The sequence below is a fragment of the Rana temporaria genome, chromosome 1, assembly GCF_905171775.1.
Source record: "Rana temporaria chromosome 1, aRanTem1.1, whole genome shotgun sequence".
Taxonomy (NCBI): domain Eukaryota; kingdom Metazoa; phylum Chordata; class Amphibia; order Anura; family Ranidae; genus Rana; species Rana temporaria.
In genome coordinates, this window is record NC_053489.1 from 403171042 (window position 1) to 403188171 (window position 17130).

Here is a 17130-nt window from a genome sequence, read left to right on the forward strand (position 1 = left end):
CTTACCGCATCCCAGAGGCTCGACGCCAAGTAGTCTCAGGGGAAATAAGGAGGATGATGGACCTTGGTGCAATAGAATAATCCCATAGTGGTGTAGTCCAATCGTCCTTATTCCCGTCCTTACAGAACGTGCAAAAGAGAAGACGGCCATCCTCCACTCCTGAGGGGCACTGGCAGTATAAGAGGATGTCATTCGGCCCAGCCACTTTTCAGGGGATGATGGATCGCATCCTTAAACCCCACCAAGCCTATGCATCTGCGTATTTAGATGACATTTTTAGTGCTGACTGGGAGAGCCACTTACCTAAAGTGCAAGCTGTTATTAATGCCCTCCGACATGAGGGTCTGACAGCCAATCCTAAGAAGTGTGCTATGGGACTAGAGGAGGCCCGGTATCTAGGGTACATTATTGGCAGGGGGATAGTAAAACCCCAAGTCACAAAGATCCAAGCAATCCAAAGTTGGCCAAGACCCGTAAATAAAAAACAGGTCAGGGCTTTTTTGGGATTAGTAGGCTACTACAGAAGATTTGTTCCCAATTTTGCTACATTAGCCGTTCCCCCTACGGATCTTGCCAAGGGCGGCGAAGTCCTTGTGATAGCTTGGTCCCCAGAAGCTGAGAAAGCTTTCCAGAACTTAAAGGGGTTGTAAAGGTTAATTTTTTATTTTCTAAATAGGTTCTTTTAAGCTAGTGCATTGTTGGTTCACTTACCTTTTTCCTTCGATTTCCCTTCTAAATTTTTTTTTTTGTCTGAATTTCTCACTTCCTGTTCCTCCTTTGTAAACTTGCCACCATCATCCGAGCGGTGGGTAAAGGCCAGAACAGCTTAACGAACGGCTTACTGAGGAGGAACAGAAAGTGAGAAATTCAGACAAAGAAAACAAAGAAAAAAAACATTTAGAAGGGAAATTGAAGGAAAAGTTAAGTGAACCAACCATGCACCAGCATAAACAAACCTATTTTAGAAAATAAAAAACAAACCTTTACAACCCCTTTAAAGACCGCCCTGCGTAATAGCCCTGTCTTAATCACCCCCAATTTCACACAGGAATTTTCTAGTGCAGAAGGATGCTTCAGAAGTGGGATTAGGTGCAGTGTTATCCCAAGTGCTGAATGGGGAAGAACACCCCATAGCGTTCTTAAGCAGAAAGTTGTCCCCTGCTGAGCAAAGGTATGCCATTGTAGAACGGGAATGTCTAGCCGTCAAGTGGACCCTTGAAAGTTTGAAATATTATCTGTTAGGGTGACAGTTTAGGCTCCTAACTGACCACCCCCCACTCAAATGGATAGCCCAAAATAAGGAGAAAAATACACGAGTTACCAGATGGTTCTTGGCAGAATTTTACGTTTTTAGTAGAACATAGGCCAGGTAGCCAACAAGCTAAAGCAGATGCGCTCTCCAGCGTTTACAGTCTGTTTGCCCAAGGTGCTCAACCCCCCGAGTTTGAGCAGAGGGGGGAGATATGTAGCGGGGTTTCTGTAAAACAAGTTAAAATGACAGGAGAAGTGATTGATGGGATATATGTTCCTCCTCGGATTTTTAGATTTATAATCCAAGATAGATCCAGCAGAGAATTCAGGGTAAAGAAGTATAGCTATTTACCTTGTGTTGGTAAAGTCCGTTCCAGGGCTGGATTTATTGGGAGTCTGATAGAGCTCTGGGTATGACAGACTCCCAAGTATGTGAATCCGCAGCTTATCGTTTGCCTTTCAGGTCTTGATTAAGGCAGCTGGGCCTAGCTCTTAGGGAGAGAGTGTGTGTCAGGAGGCATATTGGAGCAGGGCTGCTTATCCCTGATTTTGGATTCAAGTTTGTGCACTTGTAAGGACACTTACTACTTACGAAGGACTGGTCAGACTACAGATACAGTAAGGGCTCTTTCACACGGAGCGGACCGTTTCTGGGTCCGCTCCGCGTGTCTCCGTCGGCTCAGCGGGGATCCCCGCTGAGCTGTCGGCGGATAGGGCAGTCCCCGCACACAGTGCAGAGACCTCCCTGTCTCAGCTCCGCTCTGCCCTATGGGGAACCGGATGCAGACGGACCGTCTGTCCGTCTGCATCAGTTCCGTTCCGCCGGACGGAAGAAAAATAGGGTTTTCTTCCGTCCGAAAACCGGATCCCGACGGACGCGGACGTTAGCGGATGCTCCATCCGCTAACGGACGCGATCCCATAGGGATGTATTACAAGTCCGATAACGGACAGGCGGAGCGGACGTCTGAAAGGGGCCTAAGGCTGGGTAGAGCAGAAGTTTATTTTGTTTGATGGCAAGATACCCTTTTTTTTCTGTTGGAAATATCCTGTGCATTAAACGTGGTGTCTTCCTAAAGAGACTGTGAGCTGTCCCTGCCTTGAGTCTGATCCCCCTACAATATACACATATTCATGCTGATTTCACATACTTTAAAACATCTGCATTCTTGGAGAGCAGCTCATTGCTACTTGGAGAGATTGCAGCCTTTTCATCTGAGGACTACAGAAGGTTATGCTCCGAATCCTGGAATGGACAGACCTGCATTTTGACTGTAGCGATTTGGAATAAATGGCAGCCAGATACAAGCACCCTTTCTAATAAGGTGTGTTGCCTGAACTCGTTTAATGCAGAAAGTGAATATTGGATTTGCATTCCATTTTGGTTTGTCATAAAATGGCAGATCTTCCAGGTCCTGGGCAGCGCTTCATCTATAATAGTTTTACAGATAAATTGTCCAGAAGCTGAAAAGCTGATTCTCCAAGGTTTCTCCAGATTGTCAGTTAAAGCGACGCAGTGCCGTATCGCAAAAAATGGCCTGGTCATTCAGCAGCCAAATCTTCCGGGGCTGAAGTGGTTAAAGGATCACTATGGCCACCGCTGTATCACGGGAGCGCGCTCGCAAAAGCTTTCCACCATGCGGGGGAGCTCGCATGAAGGTGGAAAGCTTTTGCCAGGAGGAGCAGAGACAGCTGCCGAGGGACCCCAGAAGACACGGATCGGGGCCACTCTGTTCAAAATGAGTTGCACAGTGGAGGCAAGTATAACATGTTTGTTATTTAAAAAAAATCTTGCCTTTAGTGTTCCTTTAAAAGACAGGATGACGTAGTTCAGGTACACACACATAGTTATGCTGCTGCATTCAGGAGATTGGACTCTGACAAAAAAGTTGTAAAGGCAGCCCACTATAGCTCCTCCCTCTCCCAGTTCCCCCTCCTCTGAGAGAAGCAAGATACATCGTACTTATTTCTACCTTTTTTATCAAGATTTTCTCTACTAGCAAGATTATTCAGCTGGTGCAGAGCCATTGCAATTTTCAGATTTAAAGGTAACTCCGCATAGCATTGGGGGCTAAACTTGGAACCCCTCTGTAAGGTAGATGGCAAGGCCAGCCTGTAGTGTGCACCTGAGCTCTGAACTCTGCTTAAAACATTAGTTACCCCAGCACTTCATATTACTGATAAGTGCCTGCTGTACCATGTACTTGTATGGGAAAGTATTTGTATTGCTTACTTTATGTGAAATCCCTGTTGTTCCTGCCAGTCCCTCTGCTTTCTTTATAAAAACTCACCACACTAAGCAGGGGAGCACAGCATGGTCCATTCTCTAGTTGTGCTGGGAACACGGCCTGCTGTCCAATGATCAGATCTGTCCTGACATGCTCCCGCTGCACAGCCATTTACTGGGAAGCTCAGTGTGCTCAAGCTTACTGGGAAGCTCAGTGTGCTACTGCTTCTCCTTCCCAAGCTCGTATGCAGCTGAGAACAGAGGATCTGTGATCACTTAAAAAAAACAAAACATTCTAAAGAACTTTTTTTTCCTTTTTTTTTTTTTTTTTTATAGCTATACAAAAATCTTTTGCCTTTCATTTATATTTTAAACTATATGGGTTGTTTTGCAAGGCGATCGTTTCAATCACTTTAAGGCGCAACTGTGGTGCAACTTGCTGTTTTAAGCTGGATTTACACCTATGCATTTTTTGTGCTTTTTGCAGATTTGCACTACAGTCCATTTAACATTGTTTCCTATGGAACACGTTCTGTAGTGCAAATCTGCAAAATGCAAAAAAACACTAAAATTGCATAGATGTAAATCCAGCTTAAAACAGCAAGTTGCACCACAGTTGGGCCTTAAAGTGATTGAAAACGATCGCCTTGCAAAACAACCCATTCAGTTTAAAATATAAATGAAAGGCAAAAGATTTTTGTATAGCTATAAAAAAAAAAAAGGAAAAAAAAGTTCTGAATCCAGCCTTGCAGGCCCAAAGACGTGCTTCACCCACATCCTTGAAAAACCCTGCGGGGGTATGTCCTCTGGAGGGCTGAAGTCTGTCTGGTATGTGCTTGATGTGGGTGGCAGGGGGTTTATGATTTGAGTTTCTCACAATGTCAGCGTTTGCCTGAGAAGAGAAAACACCTGATAATCGGCTTCCGACAATCTGTGTCCACCAATGCTGCCCACCAATGCTGCCGACCAATGCCTATCAGTGGCGCCCACCAGTGCGGCCTCATCCGTGCCTATTAAGTGCTGCCTCATCAGCACACAACAGTGAAGGAGAAAACTATGAGGTTTTTTTTTTTTTTGTTTTTTTTTTTTATTATTGTTGTTGATCTTTGTTTATTTAGCAAAAAAAATAAACAGCAATGTTTAAATACCACCAAAAGAAAGCTCTATATGTGTGAAAGATGAAGGAAAGCAGCATATAACCAAATGTACCTGAATTGCTTCATCTTGTGTCCCATAATTTACTCCATGAAGAGGATTTCAAAGCAAGTCAAAACTTTTATTTCTCTCCTCAATGTTTCCTTTAAATAGTGGTTCAGTTTTTCTCTTTTTGAATCTTACAGGAAACTGACTTCTGGGCTTATTGTAAGCAGAAACATCAGTGCATGTGCTGGATCTCCTAACTATATCCTGTCCTTAGAACATGTCCAGGCCCAAATCTCTCTTGGTTATACCCGGAGGGGTGACCTTCAAATTTTCCTCACCAGTCCAATGGGCATGCGTTCTGTTCTGGTATCTCCAAGGTGAGAATATATATATATTTTTTATAATTATACATTTTAAATGTCCTCATAATTGAAGGTCCTTAATGTTTGGATTGCTTTCACAGACCGTATGACCGTAGCAGTGCAGGTTACAGAAAATGGACTTTTATGACCACCCACAGCTGGGATGAGAACCCACAGGGTACATGGACCCTAGAGCTAGTGAACAAAGGAAACGTCTGGAACAATGGTGCGTGCATTAGCTTTGTTTTTGTTTTTTAAGAATGACTTATTTATGAACATTTGTAATAAATCGATGGATATTTGAGATGATATTGTTTTTCTATAGATGCTTAAAGGGTCACTAAAGGAATTTTTTTTTTTTTTTTAGCTGAAATTACTGTTTACAGGGTATAGAGACATAATAGTTAACTGATTCCTTTTAAAAATGATTACAAATAGAGCCAATGGCGGGCAGTGATGCTTTGTAAAATTTAACTGGATTGGTGCTGAGGAGTTTTAGACACACAGTAATCACACCTCCTTGATTAGTCACCACAGAGAGAAATCTCCCAGTACTGTGGTGATCAGGAAACCGACAACCAGGAAGTGTCCAGAACAGAGAGGGATTGCAGCAACATCAAAGCAAAAACGAACAATGAGGAAACCAGGACTGCAGTAAGGTAAAGGAAGCTATTTAGCTAAAAAAAATATTTCCTTTAGTGACCCTTTAAGGTCTTATCCTCTTTGAGGATTTTGGGAGTGATACATACAGTATCTCACAAAAGTGAGTACACCCCTCACATTTATGTAAATATTTTATTATAACTTTTCATGTGACGACACTGAAGAAATTACACTTTACTACAATGTAATGTAGCGAGTGTACAGCTTGTATAACGGTGTACATTTGCTGTCCCCTCCAAAATAACTCCACACGCAGCCATTAATGTCTGAACTGCTGGCAACAAAGGCAAGTACAACCTTAAGTGAAAATGTCCAAATGGGGCCCAATTAGCCATTTTTCCCCTCTCTGGTGTCATGTGACTCATTAGTGTTACAAGGTCTCAGATGTGAATGGGGAGCAGGTGTGCTAAATTTGGCGTTTATCGCTCTCACTCTCTCACACTGGTCACTGGAAGTTCAACATGGCACCTCATGGCAAAGAACTCCCTGAGGATCTGAAAAAAAGAATTGTTGCTCTAAAGGTGGCCTAGGCTATAAGAAGATTGCCAAGACCCTGAAGCTGAGCTGCAGCACTATGGCCAAGACCATACACTTGTTTAACAGGACAGGTTCCACTCAGAACAGGCCACGCCATGGTCGACCAAAGAAGTTGAGTGCATGTGCTCAGCGTCATATCCAGAGGTTGTATTTGGGAAATAGACCAATGTGTGCTGCCAGTATAGCTGCAGAGGTTGAAGGGGTGGGGGAGTCAGCCTGTCAGTGCTCAGACCAAACAATGCACACTGCATCAAATTGGTCTGTCGTCCCAGAAGGAAGCCTCTTTAAAAGATGATGCACAAGAAAGCCTGCAAACAAGTTAAGTAAATAACTTGCAAACTGAACATTTTCTATTAGTTTAGCAAGTAAATTCCATAGACTTTCATTGTATGAAGGCGCAGTAAAGCACTATTGTGTAGGACTGCAAAGATATGAAGTAGAGTATGGATATTGTAACAGTCACCACCGTTTACGACCTTCCATCACATCCAAGACAGCTTATCGACACTCCAACCAACAGGACCCGATCCATATCAATTCCCCAGAACCAAGACGAGACACACAGCTCTGTACTTGTTCCAAATGTAATGATCAACTTTAATGGTTTCTTTCAGTCTTATATACAGTACAAGGCATTAAAGGAACAATCAACTCCCCACCCACACACTAAGGCTAATTACTAACCATTCTAGACAGGTCGGCGCCGGCCTATAATTATCATGTCTAATCACTGCACATTCCTTCATTAACAGCATAACAAACAAAACCCCATCACACACTGAGTTCCCTAGGCAGATGTTCCGTCTCCGCATACAGCTTGACACCTATTCACACCTCTGAGCATCACTAGGCTTTAGACAGTGTTATCACACATAAACAGTATTTAGCATGCATAATTAGAGTTCTGGGAGCAGACCTGGATTAACACCTGTCCGTTACAACACCTTTACACAAGGACAATGAAATGTCTTTCAGGCCCTGACTCAATTAGCATGTCACTAGTCAGGGCTAATCATAGAATGAGTCATAGAATATTCTTTGCAGGCATTAAGGAATATACTGTAAATCACTGTCCACGCCAAAACAATCCAACATGTGTACCCCATCTCCTGGCTCAATCTGTGCCCAAAAGTCACTCCTGTTACAGATATGTAACGGGCAAATATACCACCTCAATATTCATACACAATTCAAACAATTCATAGAATAAATATTTGCCATAAGTTGATCTTTACGTGTATATTTAAAAAAATAACCTACTATGCATTTCTTTCAGGGCTAATTTTTTTTTAAGGTTTTTTAGTTTAACCACTTAACCCCCGGACCATATTGCTGCCCAAAGGCCAGAGCACTTTTTGCGATTCGGGACTGCGCCGCTTTAACTGACAATTGCGCGGTCGTGCGACGTGGCTCCCAAACAAAATTGGCGTCCTTTTTTTCCCACAAATAGAGCTTTCTTTTGGTAGTATTTGATCACCTCTGCAGTTTTTATTTTTTTGCGCTATAAACAAAAATAGAGCGACAATTTTGAAAAAAATTAATATTTTTTACTTTTTGCTGTAATAAATATCCCCCAAAAATATATATAAAAAAAATTCCTCAGTTTAGGCCGATACGTATTCTTCTACATATTTTTCGTAATTTTTTTTTCGCAATAAGCGTTTGGTTTGCGCAAAAGTTATAGCGTTTACAAAATAGGGGGTATTTTTATGGCATTTTTATTAATATATTTTTTTTTACTAGTAATGGCGGCGATCAGCGATTTTCTTTTTTCTCGGTACTGCGACATTATGGCGGACACTTCGGAACACTTTTGACACATTTTTGGGACCATTGGCATTTTTATAGCGATCAGTGCTATAAAAATGCATTGGATTACTATAAAAATGCCACTGGCAGTGAAAGGGTTAACACTAGGGGGCGGGGAAGGGGTTAAGTATGTCCCTGGGTGTGTTCTTACTGTGGGGGGGGTGGCCTCACTAGGGGAAACACTGATCCTCTGTTCATACATTGTATGAACAGAAGATCAGCATTTCCCCCGCTGACAGGACCGAGAGCTGTGTGTTCACACACACAGCTCCCGGTCCCCGCTCTGTAACGAGCAATCGCGGGTGCCCGGCGGCGATCGAGCCCGCCGGGCAGACGCACAGGAGTCGGGGGCAAGCGGGGGGCGCGCACGCGCCCCTAGTGGCCGCTCGAAGAGCCGACGTAGTATGACGGGCTCTCGCCGAGGAGAGCCGACCTGCCGCCGTAGAATGACGGCGGCTGGTCGGCTAGTAGTTGAGGTTGGTATTTTTTCAGAAGCTCGTTCTGCAACCATCCCTACCGGGAAGGTCGCAGAACAGCACTGGGTTGTCGTATGTAAAATGTACCTTCTACAGCACTGTCCTTTTTGTCTAGGACTCAGAGGTAGGGTATCAGTGTGCTGGTTTTGTGACTTTCTTCATATTTAATCACTTGCCTACTGGGTACTTTACCCCCTTCCTGACAATGTTATGCCACACTGTACCAACACAAATGGAGCTTTCTTTTGGTGGTATTTAATCACCACTGTTTGTTTTGCCAATTGGGGATTTTTTTTTTCTTAAATTTTGCAAACCAGTAATTTTTCTCATTCATTGATGTGTGCTGATGAGGAGGCCCTGATGAAGCCACACTGATAGGTGGCACTGTTGGGACTGCACTGATAATCAGGACACTAATAACCAGTGCCCTGATTATCCGTGTAGCTGTCCCTTTCACACAAGCCGGTTATCGTCTCTCCTCTCCTCACCCCGTCAGCATGAGGAAAGGAATGCTAATAACCGGCTTTTGTTTACATCGTGATCAGCGGTCGTTGGTCACAGCTGATCACGTGGTAAATTGCCACTGTGATTGGCCCTTTACCCTGATCTGTGATGAGCTCTGCCCAAAGGAAACAGCGATCAGAGCGCGCTGCCCGCACACTGAAGCAGGTGCGAATACAGGACGGCATCATAAGACGCCCTCCCAGAACTGGCCAGATGCTCTGTAGCCGTCATTCAGCTATAGCGTGGCCGGCAAGTGGTTAAATATCAACTGTTGCTGGATAGCCAATTATTTTTCTGTTTAAGCTGTTAAATATTTAATTTCATTAACAAGCAATCTGTTATGTGTGTGCTTTTATATATTTAAGGATTTCTAAACCATTTCACGCTTATTCTGTATGGCACTGACGAAAATGTAATGGCTAGAAAAGTATCTGAGCCTGTGTTACGGGACTGTGTGACTCGTGACATCAATGGAACGTGCCTGGGTAAGTGCTCTCTCTCCTTCTTTTTTTTTTTTTTTTTTAACCCAACCAGGGTGTTAAATATTTATCAAAATTCAGGCTGAAATACAAATTTTTAATCTAGAGCTGTCCTCTCCAGTGAGTGGACGCCCCCCCCCCAATCCATGCTCCTGGCCCCTAATCTTCATGACGCAGGACGCCAGACACATGGATTTCATTTTTTTTTTTTCTTGAATGACATGATTAAAGCCTGAGGCTCTAATTGGCTTAATAAAAGGTGGGCTCCGCTACCCGATTGGCCGAGAAGAGAATCGACCCTATTGGCCGCCAAGGCGGAATAGATGCAGGTTGAAGAATCCATGAAGAAGCTGAGGAGGAGGAGACGCAGGAAGGAGCCGATGCTGTCCGTGACCTAGATGGGGTGGGGCTGGTGGGCAGACTATGGAGCGACCGGGGGGGGGTGGGGTGTTTGACTGATAGACCAACCGGGGGGGGGGTTTCAGGTGATCTGTTTGCTATGCCCACCCCTCCCCAAAAATGGAGCACCAGCCGCCACTGTCTCCAGTGCTCTTTCCTAAAACTGTAAAACTGAGGCCCTCTTGTGGTAAGTAGAAATCCAGCTTTAATATCCATTTAAATTGATTATTTAGCCACATACGGCAGCTCGGCTATTTACGGAAAACTGGTGACGCGCCTTGTGCGACATGGGAACTTTTTCATAACACGTCAATCATCTAACCCAGGGTTAGGAACGCCCAGTCCCGCGGGAATCAGAACCCAGAAGCCGGGGAGAAAATCACAATATCACAATATAACGGTATGTACGGCGAAAAAAAAAAAAGACCTGCATACTGTAAATGTCGTTCGTATGCTGGATGTAATGTTAGAATTTTTATTTAGGGTGAACCCCCGCTTTAAGTGACCATAAAGTTATAGCAGAACTGTCCCCCAGACAGGTTGATTAAAAAAAATTGCTGTGATCGTTTGGCTTACAGAGGTCCTAATTTGGCAGGCATATGGGTGATGGGTCACAAATGAAAACTGTCTGCATTCAGGGCTGTGCACCCACAAAACTGTCAAATTAGGACCTGCAGTCACAGTATGGAGGGGGTAGGATAGGGTAAATGGAATAGCCATTTTATTTATCAAACATCTAGTTTTGAGTTTAAAACATGCGTTTCTGATTAAGCAGATATACTTGGTGCAAATATGTTGGAAGTCATATGATGTAACTGCTGTCTTGGTTGTATTCAAGTGCCTTTTACATCTTCAGCTGTGAAGTCTATCGCAGGCTTTTCCCAGAGAACTATGCGTCTGCGTATCAATGAATGTCACCAGACTTCAAGAGTCCAGGTGCCAGGATGCCACCCCCTTCAGAATGTATATATTGTAGTACAGGGTTCTAATTAATTTTAGAGCAATTATTTTTTTAAATTAACATTTATGGTTGCTCCCCTGCTTGTAGCTAAAACTATAGGCTTGTAACCTTTAATACATCTTTTTTGGATTCGGGCTTCAGCAGTCAACGTTACTAAAACCCCTTAAGTTCTGGGGTTTCCCTATCAGACTTCTCTCTTGCATTTATTACATTCAGAAGTTGTGTATCCATCTGGTAGCACTTGCTGTATCATTGGCTTGTGCTTCCTGCCAAACTAGTTGTATGATATATTTTCATATAATGTTACAGTTCTATCCACTAGAATGATTTTACATTGTATAGTAGTTTCTTATAATGTCTTTTATTGTACACATGACTCCATTTTTTTTCTTCCTAGAATGTGAAATGCCATTTTATGCCTTTGGACACTTTTGCATTACTTACTGCCCTTCAAAATACTTCAAGACATTGCAGCCGGTTAGGACAACTGAAAAATTGCCTGCGATTCCTCGTACTGCCCGAGCCTGTACTCCTTGTCACTATACATGCTACACCTGCAGGGGACCCTCTGCTAATAATTGTACTGCCTGCCCACTCTTTTCTTCATATAATGAGAGAGCACATTCCTGCTCCCAGCCTTCCTATCCAGGGCTAGATTTCAGTACCAGTAAATCCAGGGAAGTCTTAAGTTTTGCCATAATAATAGCCATGGTTTTAGGAGGCATGGTGTTTTTGATCTGCCTGGTTTCTTCACTTTTCCTGATGTTAAACAGAATACATGTCTACAGATTCTCATCTCCTAATATGCCACACACACCTGGCCTGGAAATGTGCAATCTTCGAAGTCAGGGTGATGAATCTGCTGTTGCACAGGAACATAATTGAAAGATTTCATCTACTGTGACGGAAGAGACTATAAAGTCCTAAAAAAAATGTACAGTTAGCATGAGGATTATCACCTAAATATAAATCAAATGCAAATATATTTACAATGTGTGTATAATTGTATAATATTAAAATAATGTGAATATGTTTATAATGTTGTTATATTAAATTTATAAGGTAACCATTTTGCTTGTGAAAGGATTTGCAAAAATTTTCAGCCAGTGCTGAGATTTACACAGCCAATCAGACAGAGCCAGGATGATGATTTGACTTTTCGGAGCTGCAGTTAAAGAACGTGGCAGGTCACTACTCTGCTCCCAGGTAAATGACAAGGAGAAGCAGCAGATTGTTGAGGTTGTCCCACTGTTCACTTTTTTCACAGCATGTTCCTTATTACATGTGCATGCAGCACACCCTTTCCAGTTTGATTGGTGCTTTAAAAGGAATTACAAGAGACTCCTACCAAGTTAAAATTCAAGTGTTTATACTATCTGCATTTAATTATACATTTATTGAAAACCTAGAACTTTTACTTTGCATCAGCTTTAAAGCAGAGGTCCCGCAAAAAAAAAATATTAAAAGCAAGCGGCTACAAATACTGCAGCTGTTGACTTTTAATAAATGGACACTTACCTGTCCAGCACGCCCGCGATGTCAGCAGCAGAAGACAAGCAATCGCTTGTCTCTGCTGCCCCCGCCACCATCCTCGTGAGGGAATCAGGAAGTGAAGCCTTGCGACTTCACTGCCCAGTTCCCTACTGCACATACGTGAGTAGCGCAGCGCCTTTCCAGTGTTCCCCGTTGTCCCCTGTTTCCCAGAAGGCAGCGGGGGGGGAATGGGATGTGGAGTGACTCCCGTGGGAGTCTCTCCCCGGAAGTGGGTGCAAATACCTGTATCTGCACCCCCTCCCCCTGAAAGGTGCTAAATGTGACACCGGAGGGTTCTGAAAAGCGGAAGTTCCATTTTTGGGTGGAACTCCGCTTTAAGCTGTTTTTGGAACGCATTTGAATACAAAGTATGGAACAATGCCCCTAGTGAAAAAATTAACACCAGTTGCTCAGAAAATTCATAATTATATGAAAGCACAAGGAAAAAGACTAAACTAGTAGCACTTTTGGGGATGTGTGGCAACTTGGACACAGGTTAACTCCTTACTCTTATAACTCCTCCTCCTTTTATAGCAACACATTGTACTCATGTCTGGGGAACACACAAGACCAAGGACTGAACCTAACACAAGCTTGGTTACAATGAGCTTGAGAGCATCAGGTTCAAGCGGGAGTTTAGAGAAGACATTTGGCATATTGATGGTCTAGTGTATGTTTAACCACTTAAGCCATGGACTATTATGCCGGTAAAGGACCTGGCCCCTTTTTGCGATTCGGCACTGCATCGCTTTAACTGACAATTCCGCAGTCATGCGATGTGGCTCCCAAACAAAATTGGCGTCCTTTTTTTCCCCACAAATAGAGCTTTCTTTTGGTGGTATTTGATCACCTCTATTTTTGTTAATAGCAAAAAAAGAAAAAGAAGCAGAGCGACAGTTTTGAAAAAAAATTCTATGTTTTTTACTTTTTGCTATAATATCCCCAAAAAAGATATACATTTTTTTTTTCCCTCAGTTTAGGCCGATACGTATTCTATATATTTTGGTTAAAAAAAATCACAATAAGCGTTTATTGATTGGTTTGCGCAAAATTTATAGCGTCTACCAAATGGGGGATAGTTTTTTATTGTATTTTTATTTATTTTTTCTAGTAATGGTGGCGGTCAGCGATTATTTTTTTTTTTTAAATCATCGTGACTGCGACATTATGGCAGACACTTGACACTATTTTGGGACCGTGCCATTTTATCGCCGTGCGGCGGTTCTCAAGCGGTTAACAAGCCCTTGTCAACAAATGTTTAGGGCCCATTTAAGACCTGGTACTCGGAACTCCTCAGCTTCCTGGCAAACTCCTCTGTAGACCCTCCCAGATCACATTCTGTCCCAAGGGCCTGATTGCCACTCTGCCTCTTGGTAGCTAGGCTTCACAGCTTGACCGTTAAAGCACAGGCCTTTTGGGCCTGAGCTTCATCAGGTCTTTTCTTCAAAAGTCTACCATTCCACTTGGAAAGCAAACTTCCCTTGGTGTGACAATTCCAGGAAGTTCTTTGTGGAACAAATCCTCTTTCCTCCAGTCTAGTCTGGATTAGCATTTGTCCTTGAGGACCATCAAGGGTCAAGCGTATACTTAAGCAGTTTTTCAGAGACTGCTTGCCTCTCACTCCCTACTGAAGGTCCTTGTACAGTGTTGCTCACACTGTACCTCCTGTACAATCCCAAAGGACTCGGTGGAATCTTCTGGTTCTGCCAGGTCTCCAAAGTTAATACTTTGAACCTGTTAGAGATGTTCCCTTGTCTATCCTTACTCACAATTTTGTCTTTATCATAATCATAACTTCTGTGATAAAAGTTTTTGAGTTGGAGGCCTTGTCCTGTTAAGAACCAATTCAACATGTTTGGATGTGTGGTATATGCTGTTTTAGTTCATCAATCGGCTATTTTTTTTTCATGGAAGTCCCCTGTGTTCTGTTTTCCTATCACCATTTGGTCTTGTTAGCTCCTCTTTTAAGCTTCTGACCTCAAGGGCAAGGTTCACCCTTTTGTGAACATTTATTTAGTGCTGCTTGGGCCTTTCAGCACCTGGCATCTGTTTCAGATTGCAAAGCTGTCGCCTGGTCTTCTTCTTTTCTCACAGTTGTTCAGTTTTAGCAAGTGGATGTTTAGACCGCAGCTGATACCAGCTTTGGTCATAAGTTTAATCAGCCACTTCTACTTACCTGTTTTCTTTTTCATACATCATGGGACACAGAGTCGGGCTAATATTCAATACCTTCTGGGAAGTGATCCCCTATATAACCCCCCCCCCCCCCCCAGGAAGTTACTTCAGTTTTTTTTACCAGTGTCTGGCACGTTTTGCACCAAGGTGGATGGCATGTTTGTTTGAGCTTGTTGAGCTCCAGGTCTCTAGTTCTTGAAACGTTTCTTAAATGAATCATTGACCGTTCGGATCTATTAGACACTGGGCTTTATAGCTTAGATAAATAGTACCCGAGACTGGCAAAGAAGACTCAAGATCCTGCGAGATTTTGCCTGTAAGCTGCCTCCGGGTGCTGTACCCTGCAAAGTGGAATCCTGGTCACTACAGAACTAAGGCATTCCTGCAGGGTGCTGTACAGGTCCAAGGGAGTGGACCCTAAACATGAAATGGGTACCCAGTCCTTAAAGGTCCTCAGGTGACTGGAACCCACCGTGATGGGTGAAGATTGGGCTCTTAGTTTCTAAGCTGTCCTTCACCTGGATGGGTAAGTGCCCTTTTTTATATATAATTGTGGGGTGTCCCAGTGATTGTGTGTGCAGTGTTTGCAAAGTGTACCTTGTTGCTTGTGTCTGGCTGTTTATTACCTGTATGATGGCACACAACACTGTGCCATTTCGCCTTGGTTTCACCAGGGCACACAGGCATTTACAAAGGTGCTGCTATATTCACCAGTTGTTGTTTTGCAGCCATGATGCACATGCATTCACAGAAGTGCTGCTATACTCGCCAGGCAGCCACGGCGCACGTGCATTTGCAACAGTGCGGCTATAATCTGTTTAAGCAGTCATGGCGCACGTGCATTCGCAAGGATGCCATTTGGCTCACCAGTTTGTTTGCGGCTAGCCACGGTGCACGTGGCTTCGCCACACTGGCGCAGTAGCCTTACTGGGTGCACGAAGATTTGCGCAAATGCGGCCACGCAGCTTATTTAAGCTGTATATGCCAAACATGCAGTGCTTCCAGAAGACAGCTGTGAGACACAGAGCAGACTCTAAACCAGACACCTGCAGCGATTCATTTCTCATTACCCGGGTTACACGAGTCACCAAGTGTTGCTTGGCAGGCTAAAGGTGCTTAGCAGAATTGTTACATAGGGGCTCGGTGAGCCCTATTAAAGGATCTCCCTTCTGAGGTGTTTTTTTAAATACTACACCCAAGTACTCCCTTTTTGTGGCTAGTAAATCTCTTAAAAAAAAAAGAGGAGCGGGACTAACACTACAGGGAAGGGCACACCTATGTCGTCAGTAGTTCCTGATGAACCTAGTTGTAGCCCTAGTGTTATATCCCCTGAAAGACCAGAGGCTTCCGGGCAATCTGAGCTGCTGCGCCTATCTGGTGTTGTGCCTACAGTCAATGCTGATACCTCACACTTTATCACTAAGGATGAACTGTCCTCAGCCCTAGCCACCTTAGAGCACAGGATAGTTGGAATGATTGCCACCATCCCACAGGGTGGCAAGAAGCGTGACGGATCCCCCTCCCCGGAGCCTCCATGTCTGGAGCAGGAATGGGTTGAAGATGGGGCAAGAGCCTAAAGCTCATGATTCTGTGGATGGCCTGGCGGAATGAGTCTGCTTGTGTGCAATCTGGACAAGAAAATATTCACCTGGTATCTGCCTCTCAATCAGATGCTCTTGATCCTGACTCTTACCGAAATGGTTCGCTCTGCCATTAAGTTGCCTCTTACAGAGGTCACTGAGCCTCCCTAGTCCTTTTTTAGGATCCCTGAGGCCTCTTCTGGCCACACAGGCTTTTCCCCTACACTCCCTGTTGGAAGAGGTGGTGTATGCTGATTGGGAACATCCTGGCATGATCTTTGTTCCTTCTAAGAGGTTTTCCCTTTTTATATGCCAGGGATGAAAAGTTCACTAAGAAATGGAGCATACCAGCCATAGCTGCAGCAGTCTCTTCCTTAAAAGAGGTTGTAAAGCTTAAAAAAAAAAAAAAAAAATCCCAAATAGCTTCCTTTACCTTAGTGCAGTCCTCCTTTACTTACCTCATCCTTAGATTTTGCTTTTAAATGTCCTTTATTTTTTCTGAGAAATCCTCACTTCTTGTTCTTATGTCTAACTCCACACAGTAATGCAAGGCTTTCTCCCTGGTGTGGAGTATCACGCTCGCCCCTTCCCTTGGACTATGGGAGAGTCGGGATGCTCTCTACGTTGCAGATAGAGAAAGGAGCTGTGTGTTAGTGGGTGTCCGGACTCTCCTGTAATCCAAGGGAAGGGGCGAGCACGACACTCCACACCAGGGAGAAAGCCTTGCATTACTGTGTGGAGTTAGACAGAAGAACAGGAAGTGAGGATTTCTCAGAAGACATAAGGACGAGTTCCAGCGTGTTCGCATGGTACACGTGTGGAGCCTGACAGGAAGTCTGCACGGCACTACGGTAATCACAGCCAGGGAGACATTGTCCCCATCTGGCTGTGATTAGCACAGCGCCGTGCAGACTTCCTGGCGGGCTCTGCACGTGTACCATGCGAACACGCTTATCCTTATCCTTAAGGACATATCCTTAAGGACATTTAAAAGCAAAACCCAAGTATGAGGTAAGTGAAGGAGGACTGCAC

The 17130-nt window shown here is 43.8% G+C and overlaps 1 protein-coding gene across 3 annotated transcripts in view; it reads left to right on the forward strand.

Annotated features, from left to right (window-relative positions):
• The window catches only part of PCSK4 (proprotein convertase subtilisin/kexin type 4), a 129290-nt gene extending 117444 nt beyond the window's left edge, over positions 1 to 11846 (forward strand). For all 3 annotated transcript variants that reach the window (XM_040323511.1, XM_040323527.1, XM_040323520.1), the window contains 4 exons: positions 4818 to 4997; positions 5084 to 5208; positions 9337 to 9456; positions 11208 to 11846. In XM_040323511.1, coding sequence (XP_040179445.1) covers positions 4818 to 4997; positions 5084 to 5208; positions 9337 to 9456; positions 11208 to 11695 — 913 coding nt within the window. In that variant the 3' untranslated portion in view covers positions 11696 to 11846. The remainder of the gene's footprint in view (positions 1 to 4817; positions 4998 to 5083; positions 5209 to 9336; positions 9457 to 11207) is intronic.
• The last annotated feature ends 5284 nt before the right edge of the window (positions 11847 to 17130 follow it).